Below are 24,358 nucleotides of genomic sequence, written 5' to 3'. Positions count from 1 at the left end.
TCTTCTGTTGACAATACCTATTTGATAATAGTGATGATATATAAATACATACGCACACATTGCACATTTAGAAATATCAATCATTCTTTGTGAACAATGACACTCAAACTATCCCTGGGGGGGTATATAGATAAGATCATTATTCTCATTTTCTAGATAAGGAAACTGAGATGAAATTCCTTGCCTAAGGTCAAAGAACAAATCACTGGCAGAATAAGATTAGGGCAGCGAGTTCTTGATTTTCAATCCTTTGCTCAATCAACTAAGTCATATTGTTTTACTCAGTTTGGGAACAGATTATTATCAGTCAGGAGGAATAAGGCTATGCCCTGATCATGCCAGAAGACTGGCTGAAAAATGAAAATCTCAATCTGTCATTTGTTTACTTACATAATGACGGATTTTTCACTGAGCTGGCTAGGTGTCTTGGTATAGTACACTTGCAGCCTCGAATTTTATGTCATATTCCATAGTTAATTTCTGCGCCTTTGTCCTTAAAAATGATAACTTTAGAATCTCTTGGAATAATTATTTACTCTCATAACTGTTTAATGTTTTCTTTCTGAATAATGTGTTGTCAGTGTGATAGAGTCAGGTCAGATCTCTTTAAGGGTGCCTTTTGGTGAAATCTCCCAAGCACTCCTTTGTGTAATGGCAGGCAAACCCTTTTCTGTGATCAGAGACAATGTAAAGTAAGACCTCACCATTTGGAAGAAACTGGGCTTCTACATAGGTCTCTGCTACCACCTTTGCATAATTAAATGCTTTTGGCCCTGGAAAATACAACTGAACTCATCAGACCCATCTAGGTCTCATGGCCCTTGAGAATCAGGTACTCCGTATGTGAAGGCGGTTGAATAATCATGCAGTTCATGCTATGGTCCATGGAGCGTACAGTCCATGTAGATAGTGGGCAGCAATTGCTGAGTTCTTTCAACACTCGATGAACCTTTTGAAGTCTTCACCCATGCTTACCCACATCTCTGCAATACATCCTAATTCTTGGACATGTTCTGGTAGATTAATCAGTTGACAGGTGAAACATTTTTCCCTAGGTCAAATGTCATAAACGTAAACTCATGATCCCTGGCCTTTTAGCTCAGTTCATTCAGTCTAAAGCTATTGAGTTTATTGATGGATGATTCTGTTATATTTTATAGTTAGCCTGATATTTTCTGTAGTGGAACTACTAAAATGCTTAACAAAGAAAAAAAAGAAAATTAAAATGCTTAAGTAATGTGAACTGAGTTCATAGTTCATCACAATAAGGATGGCTCAAGCATTATCATTCATTTATATCCTGTAGAATTTGGAACAGGTTTAGTTCAAATAATAAAGATTACAATGAACTAGAAAGGCAGTGGAAAATTCCTTTCTTTCTAAATTTAATCTTCATTGGGAATGACAATTTGCAAGTGTGTGTACTTGCACTAATAAAACCGCTTTAAAAAATTGTCATGTCTTTTGGATTTGATTACTTGAGGATGTATATGTAATTAAAAATATCTTCACTTCAACTGTGAAGTATTGAATTCCCCTGGTATAGCTTCTGTGGCCTAATTTTAAAATTTATCTTTCAGTCTTATTCAGATTGAAATCCTGAATGAACCACTGTGAGTACCCATCATACCAGTTATAGAGGGACTAGTTATTTCTGTGTCATGCTTCAAAATCAAGAAATTACATCAAGCTCTTTCTCCGCCGGTGGCGCTCCCGCCGCCATCTAGCCCTCCTCTTCCCCCTTCTCCACTGGCGCTCCCGCTGCCATCTAGCCCTCCTCTTCCTCTTTCTCCGCCGGCGGCACTCCCGCCGCCATCTTGCCCTTCTCTTTCCCCTTCTGCTCTGGCGGTGCTCCATCCGCCATCTTGTCCTTCCCTTTCTCCTCCTACTCCAGGGGCTCTCCAACTACCACTGTACCCTCTTCTGTCTTCACCAGCTCCTCCGCCACCGTCCTCGACAGCCTTGCCATCTTCACCTTTCCTCCTCCAGAACAGCTACTAGGGGAGTAGAAATGATACAGAACAGCTCCCAGAGCCACGACAGAGATAAAAAAGACAGCGTACCCCATCCTGGAACGGCTGACTGGCTGGGAGAACCCGCTCCGGTGAGATCGCTGAGGGGCGCGGGCTTCCCCGGGTGGGGCGGCAAGCGGCCGGAGTCCCTCCCCTCCTCCTTCCTGGGCCAGCTGGCAGAATTGGGCAGGCGGTCCCCTCAAGCCACGGCGGCTGGCACCCCCACCACGCACGGCCCCCCGGACCAATGGAGAGAATTGGATCGGAAATCCCCAGGCCAAGGAGAACGGTGACCGGGGGGGGCCCTTCAAAACACGTGACTCCCCGGTCTGGCTGGGAATGGTGCACTCTCCTGGGCCACGGCGGCTGGCGCCCTCCCACCATGCTTGGCGCCCTGGGCCGACTAGGAAAATCGGACGAGTGCTCTCCCGGGCTGCGGCGGCCGGCGACCCTCCCTGCGTTCGGACCCCCGGGCCGGCTGGCACTCTTCCAAATCACTTCGACTGGCGAACCTCCCCCACGGCGAGAGTTTTCCAAAGTTAAAGGACCCACAGAACCTTTTACTGGTGGGACCCGCAGACAAACGTGTGCCACGAGCGCCACCTACTGGGCAGGATAAGAAAAACAGAACCCAGAGATTTCACAGAAAAATCTTTCAACCTGTTGAAAGGGAAATCTGACTAAATGCCCAGACGCCAGCAGGATCCTTCCATATGCTGTCTACAGGAAACACATCTTAGACCCAAAGATAAACATAGGTTGAAAGTGAAAGGTTGGGAAAAGATATTTCATGCAAATAACAACCAGAAAAGAGCAGGAGTGGCTATACTAATATCCAACAAATTAGACTTCAAATGTAAAACAGTTAAAAGAGACAAAGAAGGACACTATATACTAATAAAAGGAACAATTAAACAAGAAGACATAACAATCATAAATATTTACACACCGAATCAGAATGCCCCAAAATACGTGAGGAATACACTGCAAACACTGAAAAGGGAAATAGACACATATACCATAATAGTTGGAGACTTCAATTCACCACTCTCATCAATGGACAGAACATCTAGACAGAGGATCAATAAAGAAACAGAGAATCTGAATATTACTATAAATGAGCAAGACTTAACAGACATTTATAGGATGTTACATCCCACAATGGCAGGATACACCTTTTTCTCAAGTGCTCATGGATCATTCTCAAAGATAGACCATATGCTGGGTCACAAAGCAAGTCTTAACAAATTTAAAAAGATTGAAATCATACACAACACTTTCTCGGATCATAAAGGAATGAAGTTGGAAATCAATAATAGGCGGAATGCCAGAAAATTCACAAATACGTGGCGGCTCAACAACACACTCTTAAACAACGAGTGGGTCAAAGAAGAAATTGCAAGAGAAATTAGTAAATACCTCGAGGTGAATGAAAATTAAAACACAACATATCAAAACTTATGGGACATATCAAAGGCAGTGCTAAGAGGGAAATTTATTGCCCTAAATGCCTATATCAGAAAAGAAGAAAAGGCAAAAATGCAGGAATTAACTGTCCACTTGGAAGAACTGGAGAAAGAACAGCAAACTAATCCCAAAGCAAGCAAAAGGAAAGAAATAACAAAGATTAGAGCAGAAATAAATGAAATTGAAAACATGAAAACAATAGAGAAAATCAATAAGACCAGAAGTTGGTTCTATGAGAAAATCAATAAGATTGATGGGCCCTTAGCAAGATTACAAAAAGAAGAAGAGAGAGGATGCAAATAAATAAGATCAGAAATGGAAAAGGAGACATAACTACTGACCTCACAGAAATAAAGGAGGTAATAACAGGATACTATGAACAACTTTACGCTAATAAATACAACAATTTAGAGGAAATGGACGGGTTCCTAGAAAGACATGAACAACCAATTTTGACTCAAGAAGAAATAGATGACCTCAACAAACCAATCACAAGTAAAGATATTGAATCAGTCATTCAAAAGCTTCCTAAAAAGAAAACTCCAGGACCAGACAGCTTCACATGTGAATTCTATCAAACATTCCAGAAAGAATTAGTACCAACTCTCCTCAAACTCTTCAAAAAAATCGAAGTGGAGGGAAAACTACCTAATTCATTATGAAGCCAACATCACCCTCATACCAAAACCAGGCAAAGATATTACAAAAAAAGAAAACTACAGGCCAATCTCTCTAATGAATATAGATGCAAAAATCCTCAATAAAATTCTAGCAAATCGTATCCAACAACACATTAAAAGAATTATACATCATGACCAAGTAGGAGTCATCCCAGGTATGCAAGGATGGTTCAACATAAGAAAATCAATTAATGTAATACACCATATCAACAAATCAAAGCAGAAAAATCACATGATCATCTCAATTGATGCAGAGAAGGCATTTGACAAGATTCAACATCCTTTCCTGTTGAAAACACTTCAAAAGATAGGAATACAAGGGAACTTCCTTAAAATGACAGAGGGAATATATGAAAAACCCACAGCTAATATCATCCTCAATGGGGAAAAATTGAAAACTTTCCCCCTAAGATCAGGAACAAGACAAGGATGTCCATTATCACCACTATTATTCAACATTGTGTTGGAGGTTCTAGCCAGAGCAATTAGACAAGAAAAAGAAATACAAGGCATCAAAATAGGAAAGGAAGAAGTAAAACTATCACTGTTTGCAGACGATATGATACTATACGTCAAAAACCCGGAAAAATCCACAACAAAACTACTAGAGCTAATAAATGAGTACAGCAAAGTAGCAGGTTACAAGATCAACATTCAAAAATCTGTAACATTTCTATACACTAGTAATGAACAAGCTGAGGGGGAAATCAAGAAATGAATCCCATTTACAATTGCAACTAAAAGAATAAAATACCTAGGAATAAATTTAACTAAAGAGACAAAAAACCTATATAAAGAAAACTACAAAAAAGTGTTAAAAGAAATCACAGAAGACCTAAATAGATGGAAGGGCATACCGTGTTCATGGATTGGAAGACTAAATATAGTTAAGATGTCAATCCTACCTAAATTGATTTACAGATTCAATGCAATACCAATCAAAATCCCAACAACTTATTTTTCGGAAATAGAAAAACCAATAAGCAAATTTATCTGGAAGGGCAGGGTGCCCCGAATTGCTAAAAACATCTTGAGGAAAAAAAATGAAGCTGGAGGTCTCGCACTACCTGACTTTAAGGCATATTATGAAGCCACAGTGGTCAAAACAGCATGTTATTGGCATAAAGATAGATATATCGACCAATGGAATCGAACAGAGTGCTCAGATATAGACCCTCTCGTCTATGAACATTTGATCTTTGATAAGGCAGTCAAGCCAACTCACCTGGAACAGAACAGTCTCTTCAATAAATGGTGCCTAGAGAACTGGATATCCATATGCAAAAGAATGAAAGAAGACCCATATCTCACACCCTATACAAAAGTTAACTCAAAATGGATCAAAGATCTAAACATTAGGTCTAAGACCATAAAATAGTTAGAGGAAAATGTAGGGAGATATCTTATGAAACTTACAATTGGAGGTGGTTTTATGGACCTTAAACCTAAAGCAAGAGCACTGAAGAAGGAAATAAATAAATGGGAGCTCCTCAAAATTAAACACTTTTGTGCATCAAAGAACTTCATCAAGAAAGTAGAAAGACAGCCTACACAATGGGAAACAATATTTGGAAACGACATAACAGATAAAGGTCTAGTATCCAGAATTTATAAAGAGATTGTTCAACTCAGCAACAAAAAGACAGCCAACCCAATTACAAAATGGGAAAAAGACTTGAACAGACACCTACCAGAAGAGGAAATACAAATGGCCAAAAGGCACATGAAGAGATGCTCAATGTCCCTGGCCATTAGAGAAATGCAAATCAAAACCACAATGAGATATCATCTCACACCCACCAGAATGGCCATTATCAACAAAACAGAAAATGACAAGTGCTGGAGAGGATGCGGAGAAAGAGGCACACTTATTCACTGTTGGTGGGAATGTCAAATGGTGCAACCACTGTGGAAGGTAGTTTGGCGGTTCCTCAAAAAGCTGAATATAGAATTGCCATACGACCCAGCAATACCATTGCTGGGTATCTACTCAAAGGACTTAAGGGCAAAGACACAAACGGACATTTGCACACCAATGTTTATAGCAGCGTTATCTACAATTGCGAAGATATGGAAACAGCCAAAATGTCCATCAACAGAAGAGTGGCTAAACAAACTGTGGTATATACATATGATGGAATATTATGCAGCTTTAAGACAGGATAAACTTATGAAGCATGTAATAACATGGATGGACCTAGAGAACATTATGCTGAGTGAGTCTAGCCAAAAACTAAAGGACAAATACTGTATGGTCCCACTGATGTGAACCGACATTCGAGAATAAACTTGGAATATGTCATTGGTAACAGAGTCCAGCAGGAGTTAGAAACAGGGTAAGATAATGGGTAATTGGAGCTGAAGGGATACAGACTGCAACAGGACTAGATACAAAAACTCAAAAATGGACAGCACAATAATACCTAATTGTAAAGTAATCATGTTAAAACACTGAATGAAGCTGCATCTGAGCTATAGGTTTTTTTTTTTTACTATTATTATTACTTTTATTTTTTTCTCTATATTAACATTGTTTATCTTTTTCTGTTGTGTTGCTAGTTCTTCTAAACCGATGCAAATGTACTAAGAAACAATGATCATGCATCTATGTGATGATGTTAAGAATTACTGATTGCATATGTAGAATGGTATGATTTCTAAATGTTGGGTTAATTTCTTTTTTTCCGTTAATTAATTTTAAAAAAAAAAAGAAATTACATCAAGGCTTGAGGGACTGTCCCCTAGTAGTATTTGTATCCTGAGTTTGCTTGTTTTCCTGCCTTTTAAAATAAAATTCCAGGGAAGTCTTGGAAGTATTTATATAATTACCTATTTAACTTTAAAAGTATTTTAATTGTGGTAATGTATGTAAAATTCAACATTTCCTGTTGTAACCACTTTCAAGCGGTATTCACTATGCTCACAATATTGTGATATCATCCATTACCTGAACATTTTCATTACCACAAGCAGAAGCTCTGCACCCTTAAGCACTAATTCTCCATCCCACTCCCTCCTTCCATCCCCTTGCCCCTGGTTCCCTGGTAACCTTTAATTTACTTTCTGTCTTCATGAATTTTCTTATTCTAGGTATTTCATCTTAAGTGAAATCATTAAGTATTTGTCCTTTTGTGTCTGGCTTATTTCATTCACTGTGATGTTTTCAAAAGTTCATTCATGTAGTAGCAGGTATTGGAATTTCGTTCCTTTTTTTAGCGCTAAATGATATTCCACTGTATGTATGAACCACATTTTTGTTTAATTATTTATCTGTTGGTGAACACTTGGGTTGTTTCCACTTACCAATTTAATATTGCAGCAGATATTTCAGGAGCTTTCATTTCATTTCAAATCCAGGAAATGGTGACATCACTCATCCATTTAGTAGATGTTTTTGGTAGTTGTTACTATGTACCAAACTCTGACTACTTAGTTGATTAAGACAGCAGAGTCCCTGATCTCATGGAGTTGCCTCTACTGTGATAAATCCATCTCAGGTAAATGGGGTGGTTTGACCAAAAGAAGCTGGGGGAAGGGGAACATTACATAATTTGGGGAGGGAAGGCTGGTCTGAGGATTCAAGTGAGGCATGAAAGAAGACGCCAACCATTAGAAAATTCATAAGAAAGGAAAGGCCTACAGGGGAGTTCAAAAGGCAAGAATGGACTCAATAAAAATATGGATGCAAAAATAAACAAATAATATGGGAACAAAGGTTAAAATAAATTGAGTAGATTGAAATACTAGCAGTCGATGAAAGGGAGTAGTAAGGGGTATGGCATTATGAGTTTTTTCTTTCTTTTGCCAAAGAGATGCAAATGTTCAAAAAAATGATCATGGTGATGAATCCACAACTGTGTGATGATACTGTGAGTCACTGATTGTAACCATGTCAAGAATGTTTGTATGCCAAGAATGTTTGCGTGTCTGTTCACTGTTTGTAATAAAAATATTAATAATAAAAAAATTGGAAAAAAAAGGATTTAAGTACCATTCACTCACTGAGTGCTAGCCAGATTGCATATTGACACCATAAAATTTTCTCCCACATTTTGCCCTAGTGGCTTACTGTGTGTGCTTTTCTGGTTTTACTGCTGAACAGACTGATTTTTGAAAAATGAGAACATATAGAAAAGTTCAAAGGGCAATATCAGTATAACTCCCTATCCAGATATAGCAGATGTTAACATTTTGACGTGTAGGGTTCAGATCCATTTTATTCCTAAAAAATAAAACATGACAGATTAAGTTAAAAGAAATAAAGAATTGACTCAAGTTTTGTGAAAAGACCAAAAAAAAAAAAAGGGTCAGAATTCAGAGACTGAAGCCAACAGACATCAGAAATGTTTGAACACTAAGGTGGAAACATTTGGAAATTTGGAGACTTTTTAAAGCCTGCTCTTTTATTTTAAAGATGAAGAAATCCAGGCCCAGTGGGATTGACTTACTCTTCAGTCATGTACTAGTTGAATTGGAACCTGAGTCTCCCATCTCCCAGTCTATTGCTTTTTTCTATTAAACAAAATTACTTTTATTCTGCTTGAAAACTCTAGATGTATTGCCAAGTATTGGTTTTTAGATATGAGAGTTTAAATCTGTACTTACAAAGAGTTGGCAAGCATTTATTTAGGCTTTCATTATAATCAATAGCAATTGCCAAGGCCATATCAATCATTGTGATTTGTACCCCATATTAATAAAATCACCAGGAGTACCTCAATCCTTCAGGGATCTATTAACTTTAGTCTATAGCCCAAATACCATCATACCTTTTGTGGTACATATAAAGAAATTACTAAGGTCATGTTTAATTTCCACGTATTCACCTTCAGTTTGGTACCAGAAGCCAGTCCATTTTGTTTAACAAATGGGAATTATTTTTTATCCCTCCCCACGATTTCCAATTACAGGCCTGGTGGCTTACTAGACATCTCAGCTATAATATATGCTCCTCTTTTTTGATAGATTGCAAGCCTTGAAGTTTCAGCCAACAATTTATATAAATTGTAGATATACTTTATATTTAGCAATCATTCTATGTCTAATATTTTTATTACATTATGGAGAAATGAATTGAGACTAACACAATAATGCTTCCAGCTCTCTTTTACTTTGCCTTAGCCTTTTGATCCACACACAGCAAACTATTACGAGGTAAGCACTATATCCTCATATAAACCCTCTATAAACCTATTTGGTGATTATTCAGGGCAATCACCTTAATTTTGCCCCAAAAGTCAGAGTCAGTGGGAAAGGTAAATTAACAGCTCTGAGAGTACAAAGGTATGCTCCAGATCACATCAATAATAATAATTTAAAACCCTTCTGGAGGAGATAAATACACTTCCCACTTCTGTATGCAGATGACCATTTATTGTCATGGACTGGAGGTGTCTTAGACAACTGGATGTACTTATCCAGTTAGACAACTGGATATACTTATCCAGTTGGCAGAAGGATTCCTTGAGTCACAACACCCCAAATTTGAATCCTGTCAATTCCATCCGCTTGTTTTTACAGTTATAATATGGACTGTGTAGTCATATTGACATTGTATGACTGTTTTGAGGATAAACTGAGATAATATAAAAGAATATTACCATAGTGCTTGGTTCAACAAATGTTGGTGAGTATAACAGGATGTTAAAACTGAAGTGTTCACTGAAGCTATCAAGATGAAGTAGAAGTGAAATTCCAAAGCCAGAGGCCCATACTCAGAGTTGATAAAGAAGTAGTCAAAGACAGGTACTCCAACTCTTGGATCGCTCAGCTTGTTAATGATCTGAAAGGGTACAGGGAATGGGAGGGAGCAAGGATTTGGTGATGGCATTTTATTTTTGGAGAGAGCTTTTGCCACACCGTGAGTCCTCCTCTCTTCTCAGGAGAAGGAGTGGGACCCTGTACCTAGAGAGCAGATTCAGAAGGACCTCTCTGACTTCTTGCTCTCTGCTCTCTGTAGACTAGTGGGGGAATATAGCAGCCTTGACAGTAGGAGAGAGGTACTTGTGGCATCAGCCTGTCCTTCCAGTGACTGGGATTCATGGTGTCTCAGGACCATAAGTGTGCCCCCTACATGAGCAACTGTGCTAGGGGCTATAGGTAGATGGTTGGGAGCAGTGTGGGTTCTCCTCAAGAGGGCTTGGGACAGAAGATGAGGAGCGGTCCATGGGGAGAGTTTGGTGAGTGAGATAAGAAACAGAAGCTGGAGGGGGATCAGGTATAGACAGTCAAGGAAACACTATCTTGGCAATTTCGGTAAGAAGTCCTGCAGAGATGAGAAATCTCCACAGGGCATTGAGAAAGAGATGGGTCAGCCTAAACACCTGCCAGGCTGAGTGCAAAGCCTGCTGACAATGGTGTGGGTCCAAGCAGACCATCTCCATCCTTTACCTCCCCTCTTCCCTCTGTGTTAACCTGAACACTTAGAACCCAGTGCAAAGGGATGGGAGTAGAGGGAGCAATAAAGGCCAAGAAACAGAGAAGAAACCACCCCTGTTTCACCTTTCCCACCACTGCCTTCCAGCTTGAAGCAGGCCTAAACTATGAAGGGGAGAATGTATGACATTAAATCAAATAGAGCATTATGATTAATATGTTGGACTGGGCATTCCAAGTTTGAGTTGAGACTGTGTTCATGATTATAAGTGACAACTGGACCATCTGATACCTAAAAGTAAGCAGAAAAGTTATGGGCTTTGCTGGAGCTTTCTTAGAGACAGGGGAACATTAGCCTCACTTAATACAGCTTAAAAGGGTATTGTGAAGAAAACAGAAGGTGTGTCTGTTTAAATAGTCAGTTGTGCTTGGCTGGTGTATTGGTTACAGTATTGTTGTTGATGCTGTTATAGAAAAGCTACCTTCAGATTCACTGTTGTACCCCCAAAGTTTTCATTTTGAATGATATTCCCTAGCATTTTTTCTGGCTTATAACACCATCCCCCTATATATACCACAAGTCGGCTTACTCAGTTATCTAGGAGGAGACTTGGTAACCAGTTTTCTTACAACACTCACCAGAAAATTACCCTGCTCAGTTAATGTTCTATGGGTACTTAACTGAGAACATTTGATGTCCAAAGTGAGAATTAGGTAATGTTTACCTTAACAATTTTTCAGACTGAAATAATTTAACATGTGCCATGATGTACCTTGACTTCCTTTTATCCATACACCAGGACATATAACCAAATTTTTAGTATTTTCTAAATTGTTGTATAACACACACAAGAAAGTGCACAGCTCAAAAGCATTTGATTTGATGAGTATGCATGAAGTGAATACACCTTATGTAGCCAGCATGGAGTCAAGAGATAGAATATTAAAATTGCAATAGTAGGGTTAATACTGCTAGTACCACAGATTGGATTAACTGCCTTCCAGTAGACATCCTGAATTCTAATATCATAGATTAATTTTCTTTGTTTTTAAACTTTTTAGTCATGGAATCATATTTTGGGGGGTTGTGAGAGTCATAATTCATTCATGGAATCCTATTTTTGGGGTTGTGAGAGTCATCATTCATGTTATTGCATGTAGTTAATTGCATTTTGTTTATTTGTAAGGCAGTGTAGTATTTGATCTAACAAATATACAATTTATTAGTCCATTGATGGAAATTTTGTTTGCTTTCAGGTTTAAACTCCTATAAATAATGCTGTTAAAAGCTTATACATGTCCTTTGGTGAATATGTTATGCATTTTTGTTTGTAAATCCTTGGGAGAGGAATTGCTATATTATAGGGTTGGCTATGTTCAACCTTAGTAGATAATAACATGCAGTTTTACAAAGTCATTGTAAAAATTTACACTTCCATTGACTGTATATGAGGGTTCAAGTTATTCTGCTTTCTTGCCAGCACTTGACATTAACTGTCTAATTTCATTTCACCTATTCTTGTGTGTGCTGAGTAGTTTGTGAGAAAAATGTTGTCCTAGCCATTGGCATTCCCTCAGTAAACCTCCACTTTGGAATTGGATGCTCCTCTCCTTAATCTTTACTTCGATGAAAGCTTTGCTCCAGCCTGACTAATTACTGAAAAACAAGAATTTGTATTTAGCAGGAAATTCAGAATAGCTGTCTGTATTCATGGCAAATGCTACTCAATATCTATCAATAGCTCTGCTGAGTGAAATAATAGGTATGAAGCTCATTTGTCAATATTCTTTTGAGTGCAAGTGTAGAAAACCCAATTCAAACTAGTTGAGCAAGAAATTAATTTACTCCTGTAGCTGAAACTCAAGCTTGGCTGGCTCCAGGGGCTCAGTGTTACCCTCCATATCAAGATTCTACCTTCTAATATGCTGCCTGTTTTCTCAGACAAGCTATCTCTATCTGGGAGCAAGAATTCTATCAGCCATTCTAGGTACCCAATCGTGGGAAAACAAAAAAGCCTCTTCCTGTCTTCCTAGAGCTCTCTAACTGAGTTCTGCAAATGAGTCTCCTTGATCTGATTGCTGTGATTGTGCCTTTCCTTTTCTCAGGGTTTTTCCCCTTGGATGACATACCCTTGGAGGAGAAAAGAATCTCAAGAAATTTAGGGTGTTGCTACTAGAAGGGACAATGATTGGTAGTGGACAAAAACAACAAAATATTCACTATAAGTCAGACTGCCTAAAAAAAAAAAAACAAAGAATGCAGTCTGTTCCTGTAGATGCTATAGGATTTATCCTTGGAATAAGCCATACTGCAGAAAGCAGTATATGTGGATTACATCATTTTGCTTTCCAATGCTGTGGAATTGCTTTTATTGGACTGCATTGGCATTATGTCAGCCTACATTGAGGGACAGCTGAAGACTGGCCCTGCAGAATTCCTTATATTATTATAGGATAATACTGAGAATACTGTTTACTCTATTTAGATGTCCATGTTATAGAGTTACATGGGAGAAATTTCTCTCTGGTCTCTGTACCAGGAAGAGTTGAACTGTTTCTGAACACTGTTGTGATTTTATCTTATGGACATTGTGGTTCATGAAACTGATTATGTTTCCTTCTTTGTATTACTAGAATGATAGGGTCAATTTTATAGCTTGTTTTAATCATGTGTATTAGGTGGACTAAGCATGTATTTTTAATTTAGCACTGTCACTCCTCTCTTTTCATCTTATATTTGGTTCGCTATGATTTCCCAATTCTTTTTCTTTTATATTCTGATATATACATCCTTTGTAAACTTCTTTAATTCCTTTCTGAAAAAAAGTTGAGAAATGAGTAGAATTTCATGGTGCTTTGGTCTCATACATTGAAAATATCACCACAAAATAAATAAATCTGCTCTGCCTTGGCAAGTGTATTAACCAGATCTGTTTTGGGTTCTAGTTCTAGATGAAGGAATTGTGAAACACTACAGGATCAGAAGACTGGATGAAGGGGGCTTTTTTCTTACCCGGAGGAAAACCTTTTCAACATTGAATGAATTCGTGAACCACTACACCAAGATTAGTGATGGCTTGTGTGTCAAATTGGGAAACCCATGTATAAAGGTGAAATGCATTCAAACTGTGGTCATTACCCATCTGTGTGTTTAAAGACATACAAGATTATTGGAGTAGCAAGGCTCACTATATAATTATGGAAATTCAATTCCCCAAGAGTATTCAACAATTTTGAACCTTTACGTACCTAATAAATTAGGTTCAAAATCTATAAACCCCTGATAACTATGGACAAATTTTTTTGTACAAAATTCTATTCTATAACACAACATAAAATTGCCCCTTTTAACCAAACTACACTCAAATATATGATTCAGTGGTGCTAATTATATTCTCTATGTTGTGTTAACTTCAGCACTATCCATTAGCCTAAATGAAAACTCTGTACCCAGTTAAGCATTCTCCACATTCCCTACTTCCACTGCAGCCCCTGGTGACCTGTATTCTAGTTTCTGATTCTATGAATTTGCTTATTGTAATTATTTCATATCAGTGAGATCATACAACATTTATCCTTTTGTGTCTACCACCGCCAGGCTCACTACTCCGGTTGAGTTGTCTGCACATGGATTAACTATTTTGGGGGAGGAGATAACATTTGGAAGGGTGGATAATGTTTGATCAATTTTATGTACATCTATCATTATTCAGTTGTTCGCATGTTTTACCTAGATATATGAAAGATTATGTAGAAGTCACGTGCCCTAGAGGGGCAAGTCCTCAGCACCTTGTCAGTGTTCAAGTCTCTTGTGCTGTTGAAGAAATAGCCAGCCATGAAGTTTTCACCTGGGGAATCAGTGAAATTTTCCTGGTGACACTGATGAGAATTTTATGGATAAGTAAGAGCTGAAGAATTTTTCTCAGCATGGACAAAATTTATCGACTTAAATCCTGAAAATTAAATATGTAATTTTGATATAAATATACATGGCTTTAATGGTACAGGAATGTCCTTTCAAGTGTGTGTATGTTCATGCTAAGAAATAACTTGCCTGATGCAAAGATATGACCTAAAATTATTCAATTCAGTCAATACTGTTGAATTCTGACAGGGACAAAGTTTTACAAAGAAGCACAGGCTATCATCTTTGCTGTTGAGATGCTTCTGGTCTGGTTGGGGAAATAATATAAATAACTGATGGTAAATGTTAAATGAGGCCATGAACTCTAAGAATGCAGGGGCTTTGATTGTTTGGTTATAAAATGGCATCTGGTTCATACTTAAAAAATGTTTGTTTACTAAAATGAATGAACAAGTGACTAAATCAATGAAGAGGAGTTTAAAAAAATTGATGAAAAAATTAATTATGCAAAATTATATGATGCAAATGATTAAATGCTACAGGCCAGAGAATTTGGGCAAGATTTGTGGGTGAAGAGGGACTTCAATTGGGCTTTGAATTTAGAAGTCTTTATCTAGGCAAAGAGGCAAAGAGAAAATATCCTAGAGCCATGGAGAGTGGACAGCGAGGTGCCTGACATAGCAGGAGTTGGGGGTAATTCCATCGGATGAGGCAAAGATGCAACTTCTCCCACAATTGTTTTAAAGTAGCAAAATAATATTTGCAATATTATGTTTTAAACATTATGTTTCTTTTGAAAAGCACTTAGGTTATTATTTTCAACCAAGAAAACATGCTAAAGCTAACTTCTTTTCTTACCAGTATTCTAATTATTCCACATAACAGGTACAAGTCCCAGCTCCTTTTGATTTGTCATATAAAACTGTGGACCAGTGGGAGATAGACCGCGACTCTGTCCAGCTTCTAAAACGACTGGGCTCAGGGCAGTTTGGCGAAGTGTGGGAAGGTCTATGGAACAGCACCACTCCAGTAGCTGTAAAAATGCTAAAACCAGGTATGAGAATCTCAAAGCTCAAATGTCATATGTGGAGTTTATTTGTTGTGTTAACATGCATACAACATAAAATATCCCATAATTTCAAGCATACAATTCAGTAGTATTAATTACAATAATGATGTTGTGCTACCATCACCACCATCTGTTACCAAAACTTTTCCATCACTTTAAACAGGAACCCTGCACCTGTGGGCATATGTTGATGTTAATGAGCTCAGGTTGTCACTGGACAAGTCCAAGAGTTGACGAGACAGGCCAGTGCTGCACCTGGCACCAAGGACGTGTTGTTGTTACTCTATAGTCCTGGTGACTGTAGCCTGTGGGCAAAACTTTAGAATATGAAGGGAGGAGAATATATGGACCAAGAGGCAACAGCTAAATCTTAAAATATCCCCAAATTCAAGATGTCAAAAATGCCTCTCTCCTCTGGAGTTATGTTCTAGTCCTCCAATATTCTGCTTTCCATTTTCCTCTAGTCTCAGTGAAAAAAATACTGGCCTCACTGAAAATACTTAAAAAAATAGGTGGAAACTTTGAGCTATTTTGTTCAATACTAATTGTGTATAAAAAGGTAAAAATGGTCCATCTAAAAGGCATCATATTTGAAAATTCAGGAGCTATTTTTTCTTCCATCTTCCTTTTCCCTGGGGCGGCAAGTAAAAGTTTATTAATATCAATATTTATTCAGCCAAGCATTATCCTCCACTTCCCCCCAGATTTTAAAGAAGGAAAAAGATAGATTTAGTGACTTTCCTAATGCTTACTAGTCATAAGACTGTGAACAAATTTCTGAGCCACTCCATGCCTCGGTTTTATCATTTGTAAGATAGAAATAATAATAAGGCCAACCCAGAAAGCTTATTATGAAGATAAAATTATGTCATTAGTGGAATTGCTTTGCATAGTGCCTGGTTCATGGTAAGCAGCCAGTAAAAGCTATTATTGTTCTCGTTATTATTATCATTATTATTTCAAATTTCAGTAACTTGCAGAGCTGGTATTTGAACCCACATCTCTCACTCTTGCATCACACCCTATAAAAGCCATGTCCTACAAAAATGCAATGTTACTTCAGTAGCCTTTTATATCTACTTCTAATAAGATAAAATAATAACTATAGGCTAGAAAGATATTCTCTGGGCTCCTTCATTATCTACCTAGCCCAGAATTCTTTGAGCTTGGAAAAGCCCTCTGGTGTCAGGGATTTGAGCTCCTGGTTGCTGCTGGTAGCAAGCTGTGTAGTATAGAAATACCATGGTTCCCAAGCTGTCTGCCAAGGCACCTTAGAGAACCACACTGAATTCATGGTAGTAGCACAGCATACTTAAAGTTTTGAGATAATCATCTTGAAAACCACATTGTCTGTTTGATGTTTTGAAGTCATTCACAGACTCAACAATAGATCATGTTACATTCCTTTTGATGACGTTATACTTTTGTGAAGCTGGGTTTTTGGTAGTTGCTGTGATCAAAAGTACATGTCATATAAAAATCAGTGTGGAACAGTTAATGACAGGGCATATATATCTTTAGCAAGGAATTGTATTTAAGAATGAAATAAATATTTTTCTTTCATCTTATCTGTATTACTTTTTCCATTGGCCATTAAGTTGTTAGGATACAAATTCTAATTAAGTTGTTTGAACCTAACCATTAAATAAGCATAACTGTTAGGTATTCATTTTTTCCTAGGGGCACTGTAAATGGGAACACTAAGGATACTCTCGGAACTGAGAAAATTTGGGATCCTCTGGTGTAAAAGTAAAGAGCTTAAGCTTTGGCATAACATATACTTGAGTTCAAATTTGGCTCTGTACTTTGTGACTTTGACAATTTGTGAAACTTTCTGCATCTTCTTATTTGAAAGTGGAAGTTTTGATAGTTGCTACTTCATTGGGTTTTATGAGGACAAACTGAGTCAATGTACATAAAGTAAACACAGTGAATTATTCGCAAATGTGAGCTTCGGTGGCATTGTTGACAGATGTAGTCCATTGAAGTGAAATTTGCTAGTACAAGAGTTAAGCATCGGCATTTTCATCTGCCATATGCAAGCAAGGAGAAGCATATTAAAGTAACCAGATGCCATATACGAGCTCCAGGTAAAGACAGTCCATCCCATCACTGGAGGTTTCACAATCACTATGTGTACATATTTTTGAGTCTTAATCTTGCTGTGACAATTGAGACTAAACTTTATTGTTCATTCTAATCATTCATTCCCAAAAAGAGGTAGCTAGTTATCCATCCTAGCACTGCTCTCTAAGGAAGGCCTTTTAGAGGTCAAAAGAGAACAACAAAAAAACAGATTTATTATATTAAAAAAGAAGCCATGGTAGAGTTCTTTCCAACAGGAATACATATTATTGATTTACAGTGTAATAGCAGCAAATAGCTTTGTTGATTGGTTAAATGTCTTCACTTCACTGGGACCATTAATCAATCTTAGCAGCTATTTATTTTTTAGTAGACTACCACGCACTAAAGATGGGCCTGAAATAAACTCCCACAGTAGCTTTGACAGGCAAAAATTAATATTTAATGTTGCATTACTAGCTGGGTTCAGATTGGGCTTCCCTTGTTCTGCGTGTGGTCAGCTGGAGCTGGTGTAGCCGTGGAGGTGTGCCCTGAGCAGCCTTTACCCACACAGGCCCCGGATGCACCACAATTTCAGCTCTTGAATGATTTAAGTATCCTCTGTTCTATGAATTTGATGACCACCCAAAGCATTAGCATAAAAATATGTCGTATATTTGAATTATCTGAATAATGATAATAATGCTGCTACTACAAGGAGCTGCATGAATCAGATTCGTGTGTGCACGCACGCGTGTTTACTATATCCATATTTGACAATAGGCCAAACTAGTTGTAACAAAGTTGTTTATTATGGTTTAGGGGCCTCTTTTATTCTTGCTTCCTTTTGCTACTATAATTCAAATTTAATCCCATTTGAATATGTGGTAGAGATGGAATTGAGAGAGCTCAGAAAACTTATAGAAGAGGGGGCACAGCCATTGCCTCTATTCTCCCTTAATAAGTTCCTTGCCCCTTCTCCCTCCTCAGCCTTTGAAAAATTACAGTTGGTCTGTTTGGTTTGGTTTTAATAATAGTTAACAAGCTTTGAATACTCATGTGCCAGGCATTGCTATAATCCTAAAAACGGTCTTATAATGTCAATGGGATAAATAGCTACATTTTACAGATGAAGAAACTGAAGTCCAGAGAGGTTTGGTAACGGTGTAAGATCACACTGCAGGGCAGGCCATGGTGGCTCAGCAGGCAAAGTTCCCACCTGCCATGCTGAAGATCCGGGTTTGTTTCCCCACGCCTTCCCATGCAAAAAAAAAAAAAAAAAAAAGATCACACAGCAAGCTAGTGGCAGCACTGGGGTTCTTCCTGATTGAAACTGGAATCTGGATTTCTAGATTCTCAAAGGGAAGACCAAAAGACATACTTCCTATAACCTTGTGTGAAATGATCTGTGAGTTACCAGTAACTCCTTTCTAACTCTTCATTAATAATCGAGTCACAAATGTTAGCTTAGGATGACAAAATTCATCTTTGATTGGGTTGAAATATTAGTTGTGAAGTCTTCGAGATAGAGAGCGTGGTGAATGGGTCAATCTCTTTGACCATCAGTGGAAATGATATTTGCACAAATACTAGTGAATACTAGATAGGAAATGATAGTAATAACTTTTGCAATATCATATCATAAAAGTAATAAAAGATTTTATATTACTTAAGAAATGTTAAGTCCAAGGATCCTTTCTCCTTTTATTTATTTATGTTGTATGCTGTATGGCAGGGTCACATTCTTTCATTCTTTCTCCATGTGAGTATCCCCTTATTGCTGCAGCATTTGTGGAATTTTTGTTTGTTTTGTTTTTTGTTTGATTATGTGGGAAGTGCATGGGCTGGGAACCAAAACTGGGTCTCCTGCAGTGCAGGCGAGAATTCTACCACTGAACTATCCTTGCACTGCCCATCTCCTCTTCTTTTATATATTTTTTATATTAACTACTTGCTTGGTGAGTCAGAATTGAGTCACTTGAGTGCAATTTAATTGTAGATGAAGCTTCAAAATAGGCCCAGAACTGGATGCTTTTTCTGTTATCATTTGGTAAGGTTATTAAGGTTATTAAGGCTCTAACTACAGAAGAAGATAGGACAGGAAAAAATACTGAATATCAGTTTCAGGTTAAACCTATAAAACTGGTGACAAAAACCTAAGTTTTGGGAGTGGCCCTTAAATGTTTTTCTACCTGACCCACATTCTATGTCCCTACAAAATTAAGGACAGGGATGTGGCAGAATGTCATTGCTTTAGGACTGTTATCCGGCAGTTCACCCAGTGGGCATCTAGGACAGGCCAACTCTGCCTTCCATCGCTCTGGATCGAAAAGCTGTGGCCACAGTAATTAAACATTCAATATCCTCCCCATGTTCATGTTAATAGCATGTTCTCTCTTTGTGCTCCTAAGATGAATCACTGCGTTTTAGCAATTACACTGTCATTCTCTCCTTTTCCCTTCATTTTTCTTATGGCCCCAAATCAACCTTTCTTCACCTTACAGGTCATAACACACAGACTGCCCACCCCTGATGTACTGGCACATCCAGTTATCAGGCTGCCCTGGCTGAACTGATTCTCTTCTTTGATAACTCTGAAGATTTGTGACACTGATGCTCTTACTTTACAGAGAGTCAGGAAGCAATCTTGGCAATTCCCAGTGGGCTGCTGTAAGGATAGGAATGCTTCAATAACCTAAAGTGATTTCCCCCTCTTCTTGTTTCAGGTTCAATGGATCCAAATGACTTCCTGAGGGAGGCACAGATAATGAAGAACCTAAGACACCCAAAGCTTATCCAGCTTTATGCTGTTTGCACTTTAGAAGATCCAATTTATATTATTACAGAGTTGATGAGATATGGAAGTCTGCAAGAATATCTCCAAAGTAAGCTAAATACTTAATAAAAGGGGAAAGAAAAGAAATTTAGTTCAGCTAATTCTGTAAATGTCAATTTAGCAAGCCTTCTGTAACCCGAAGGATATTTACTATGTGTATATCTGTGAGAATGAATGTCTCAACGTTAAATGGCTCGAATGCTCTTTAATAAGATATATATTTTGTTCTCAAAGGGAGGAAAAATATTTATGCAGTAGAAGAGCAAATTGCTCACAATAGACACATCAGGGCACTTAAATGTAATGTGGGAAATTGAAGAATGGATATTCTGCATGATGCTTTGTTTCCTATAGTAACAAATTGAACTCTACCAATCCTGAACCAGTACAGCCCAGGAGCCATGGAATAATTTTGGGGAAAAAGGGAAGTGTTACCTTATCTTTTTTTTTTCTTCTGGTTTTGACCACATAAAAGTACTGGCTGATGGTTAAACTACTTCCTCTGACAGGCAGCAGCATTAGAATTTTCACAGTAAAAAGCAGAAATATATTACTTTTTCCCTGTATCTGCTTCCTGTAGTTAGAGAAGACTTAAGGTCACTGTGAAATTTTGATGTTTGCTACAAATTAATAATGTAATAAATAACAATGTAATAAGCATTAAAATGAGATGTTCAAAGTATTGAGGTCAAGTACTGAAAGAATAAATCTTTTTCTGTAATTTTTTTAAATGTCAGAGGGGCATCGATAGGAGGTATAGAGGTAAAGGGAGGTGAGAATAATGGAACAAAGATTTCTGAAAGGTATGAGTATTCTCGGATTTCAGGGTGACTTCTGAAACTGGTAGTATTAAATTTGAAAATGAGATAAAGAGAGAAACAAACAAACACAAGACCTATTAGATGCTGTTAAAAACAAAAATATACCTCGCTCCCTTGCATGGAGAGATTAAATTTAACAGCATCAGAATGTTGCCTAAAGATCAACGACATAAAAGATGACATCAGCCATGGACCCCTTTGCCTTATTCCCAGGTGCAAGGCACAGGGGAGAACCTGGGTTATCTTTAACAAGGATTCTTTGTCAAGGTCACCCAGAACTTGTGACCTTGTAACAGAATTCACACTAAGTCTAATGCTCAATGCTCAGTCTTTAGACCAATTAGCAGTATTTAAATCAATGGATACTCTCCATTCCTGGAAACACTTCCTTCATTTGGCTTTCAAGACACTTCATTCAATGGCTTTTCCTCCTTCCTTTTTTGTTGGTTCTTTTCAGTGATGTGTTTTTCACCATCTCTCAGCTCTCTCAGTCTCTTGAAGTTCCCCAGGACTCCTTTCAGCATCACTCTTTCTCTTGCTAATCTCATCCAGTCTCATTGTTTAATACCATTTATGTACTGACAATTTCCTAAATTATATCCCTTTCTAATTCAGACATATATCTAGCTGTCTTCTCAACTTCTCCCCTTGAACATCCTATCTGGATAATGTAGGGATGCTGAAAATAACCCCCAAATCCCAGAGGCTTAGCACAAGTGTTTATTACTTTTTCATACCACATATGCAATGGAGATTGGCCTGGGTCTCTGATCTTTTAACAGGGACAAGGGGAGATGACCAATCTCACTTCTGCTCAGAAGTAACAGAGGTAAATTCTATGCCTTTTTAATTTGGCCAAATCAAGCCCAAAGCAGGAAGGAGGTACAGTCCTGTAAAGTACTTGAAAGGAGAAAAAAAATGTTTGTAAACAGCCCTATTTCTACTACATCTATCTATAAGACATCTTACAATGGCATGTCCAAACCTAATCTTGTATTCTTCTGCATCATCTGCTATTCCTGTGGTTTTTCCATCTCTGTTAATGTCAACATTCAGACCAAATACCTTGGAGCCAGCCTTACTTCTTTTCACATCCCGTATCTAACCAACCAGCACATCCTGCTGGTGTGCATTAGAAATATATCCAGGATATGACTGCTTTTTAACTCTGCCATTCTGGTCCAAGCCATCATCAGCTGTTTCCTGGATTCTGCAATAGCCTCCTCATTGGGCCCCCCTTTTTGGTTTTTGTTCTGTTCAGTCTCTTTTCAATACAGTAGCTGCAAAGATCCTGGTAAAATCCGTATCAGATCAAATTCCCTCTCAGCTGTAAATGTTTGGTGACTCCCGTTGATAGCCATCTCTGCATAACCCACTAGGCCTAGCATGACCCCACTTCTCATTACCCCTGGACCTCACCTCCCACCCGTTTTCCCTCCTCCACTTTGTGTCAGCCACACTGGTATCCTTGCTGTTCTTGTATCCACCGAGCGTGCTTTTGCCTCATGTCCTATGCAATTGCTGTTTCCTCTGTGCAGCTCATGCCCTCACTTCACGGAAGCCTTCGCTCACATGTTCCCATCTTGGTGAGTCCTTTATTGACGAGTCTTTAAATTCTAAAATTTAATCTCAGTCTACTGATGCTTCGTATTCCTCTTCCCTATGTCTTGTTTTCTCTCTTTAACTGTTGATCATCTTATACTGTATAGTGTATTCATTTACTTTTAGTGTCTCCTACAACCTAACTCCATAAGGACAGAAACTTTCCTTGAGTGTTGGAACAGTGTCTGGCATGTGGCTGGTGTGGTAGTTTGAAGCCTTATGTACCCCAGAAAAACATGTTTTAAAATTAAATCCATTCCTATGATGGTAAACCTTGTAAGTAGGACATTTTGGTGAGGCTATATCAGTTAAGGTGTGACCCACTTCAATCTAGATGAATCTTAATCCAGTAACTGGAGTCTTTTATAAATGGATGCGAGACAAACAGAGAAAGTCAAGGAAGCAAGAAAGTGAAATCAATGAACCCAGAAGAAGAAAAAGAACAGCGAGATCTCGCCATGTGCCTTGCCATGTGGCAGGGGAGCCAAGGATCACTGGCAGCTCAGGGTTTTTGGGAAGAAAGCATTGCCTTGATGATGCCTTCATTTGGACATTTTCCAGTACTCTCACTGTAAAGGAATAGATTCTCTTTGTATAAACAGAACCATTTCACGGTTATTTGCTTTAAGCAGCCCAGGAAATTGAAACAGTAGGTGTGCATTAATTATGTTTTGAATGAATAAATGAATGAATACATTAAGTTAAGACAATTCTAAACCTAATGAGATTGGTATTTGGGGTTGAGTTTGTTTTGAGATGCTTGGCACCAACCTTGAAAGATCTACTTAGTATGTGGCAAACTCCTTTGGCTCTGCGGATTTCTGTGGCTTGTTGATGATGCAGTTTTCCAAGGGCTGATATGAACACCGTCATATTCTGGGTTGGGACATCGGGGTTATTTACCAGAATATTTAGCTGCCAGGAGGAGTAATAAAGATAAGCTCACCAGAGACAATCCCGTCCCAATGAAGAGGGTTTAAATCCAACAAAATGATCATAAAATGAATCTGCCACTCCTAAACAGCCCACTACAAGAAATATTGTTAAGCTGAAAGACCCTTGAGTGATGAACGTAACTGAAAATATCTTCCTGCTTCAGATGTAAATTGCCACAGGTTTGTGAATATTTATATCAGTTTTGATATACGGCATTTATAGTAGAAGTGTATTCTGAGGTTTACTTAAGCAGTTCCTGGTCCACTGCGCCCTTCAGCATAGGAAATGTGTATTGCTCAATTTCCTTCAGTATTGTACCTGCCAGCGAAAACCGTTTTATATCCACTGTAATAGGATTAGATGCTGTATTTGATAGGTGAAATAACATACATAGTTTTCTATAGAATCATCTTTGCAGTTCCTGAGCTTAGCTGACCATTTTTTTTTTGTAATAAATTTCTCCAAAATGGGGATAGCTTGTCAAAAAACATTAGCATTAAAGATAATTGATGCCAGATATTTCTCCCTGAAATTTAAGGAGGATGAATATCTACATTGTTTGGTTTGTTTGTTTAGTTCAGTGGGGCTTGTTTTATTTCCAATAAACACTTAAGGAGTACTTAAAATATAT

At 38.1% G+C, this 24,358-nt stretch overlaps 1 protein-coding gene across 1 annotated transcript in view; it reads left to right on the top strand.

Annotated features, from left to right (window-relative positions):
- Positions 1-24,358, top strand: part of FRK (fyn related Src family tyrosine kinase) — a 135,960-nt gene that overhangs the window by 97,482 nt on the left and 14,120 nt on the right. The window contains exons 3-5 of the mRNA XM_077162708.1: positions 13,481-13,644; positions 15,285-15,453; positions 20,259-20,417. Coding sequence (XP_077018823.1) covers positions 13,481-13,644; positions 15,285-15,453; positions 20,259-20,417 — 492 coding nt within the window. The remainder of the gene's footprint in view (positions 1-13,480; positions 13,645-15,284; positions 15,454-20,258; positions 20,418-24,358) is intronic.

This window comes from Tamandua tetradactyla, chromosome 5 (genome assembly GCF_023851605.1).
Source record: "Tamandua tetradactyla isolate mTamTet1 chromosome 5, mTamTet1.pri, whole genome shotgun sequence".
NCBI lineage: Eukaryota > Metazoa > Chordata > Mammalia > Pilosa > Myrmecophagidae > Tamandua > Tamandua tetradactyla.
This window is presented reverse-complemented; position numbering and strand designations above follow the sequence as displayed.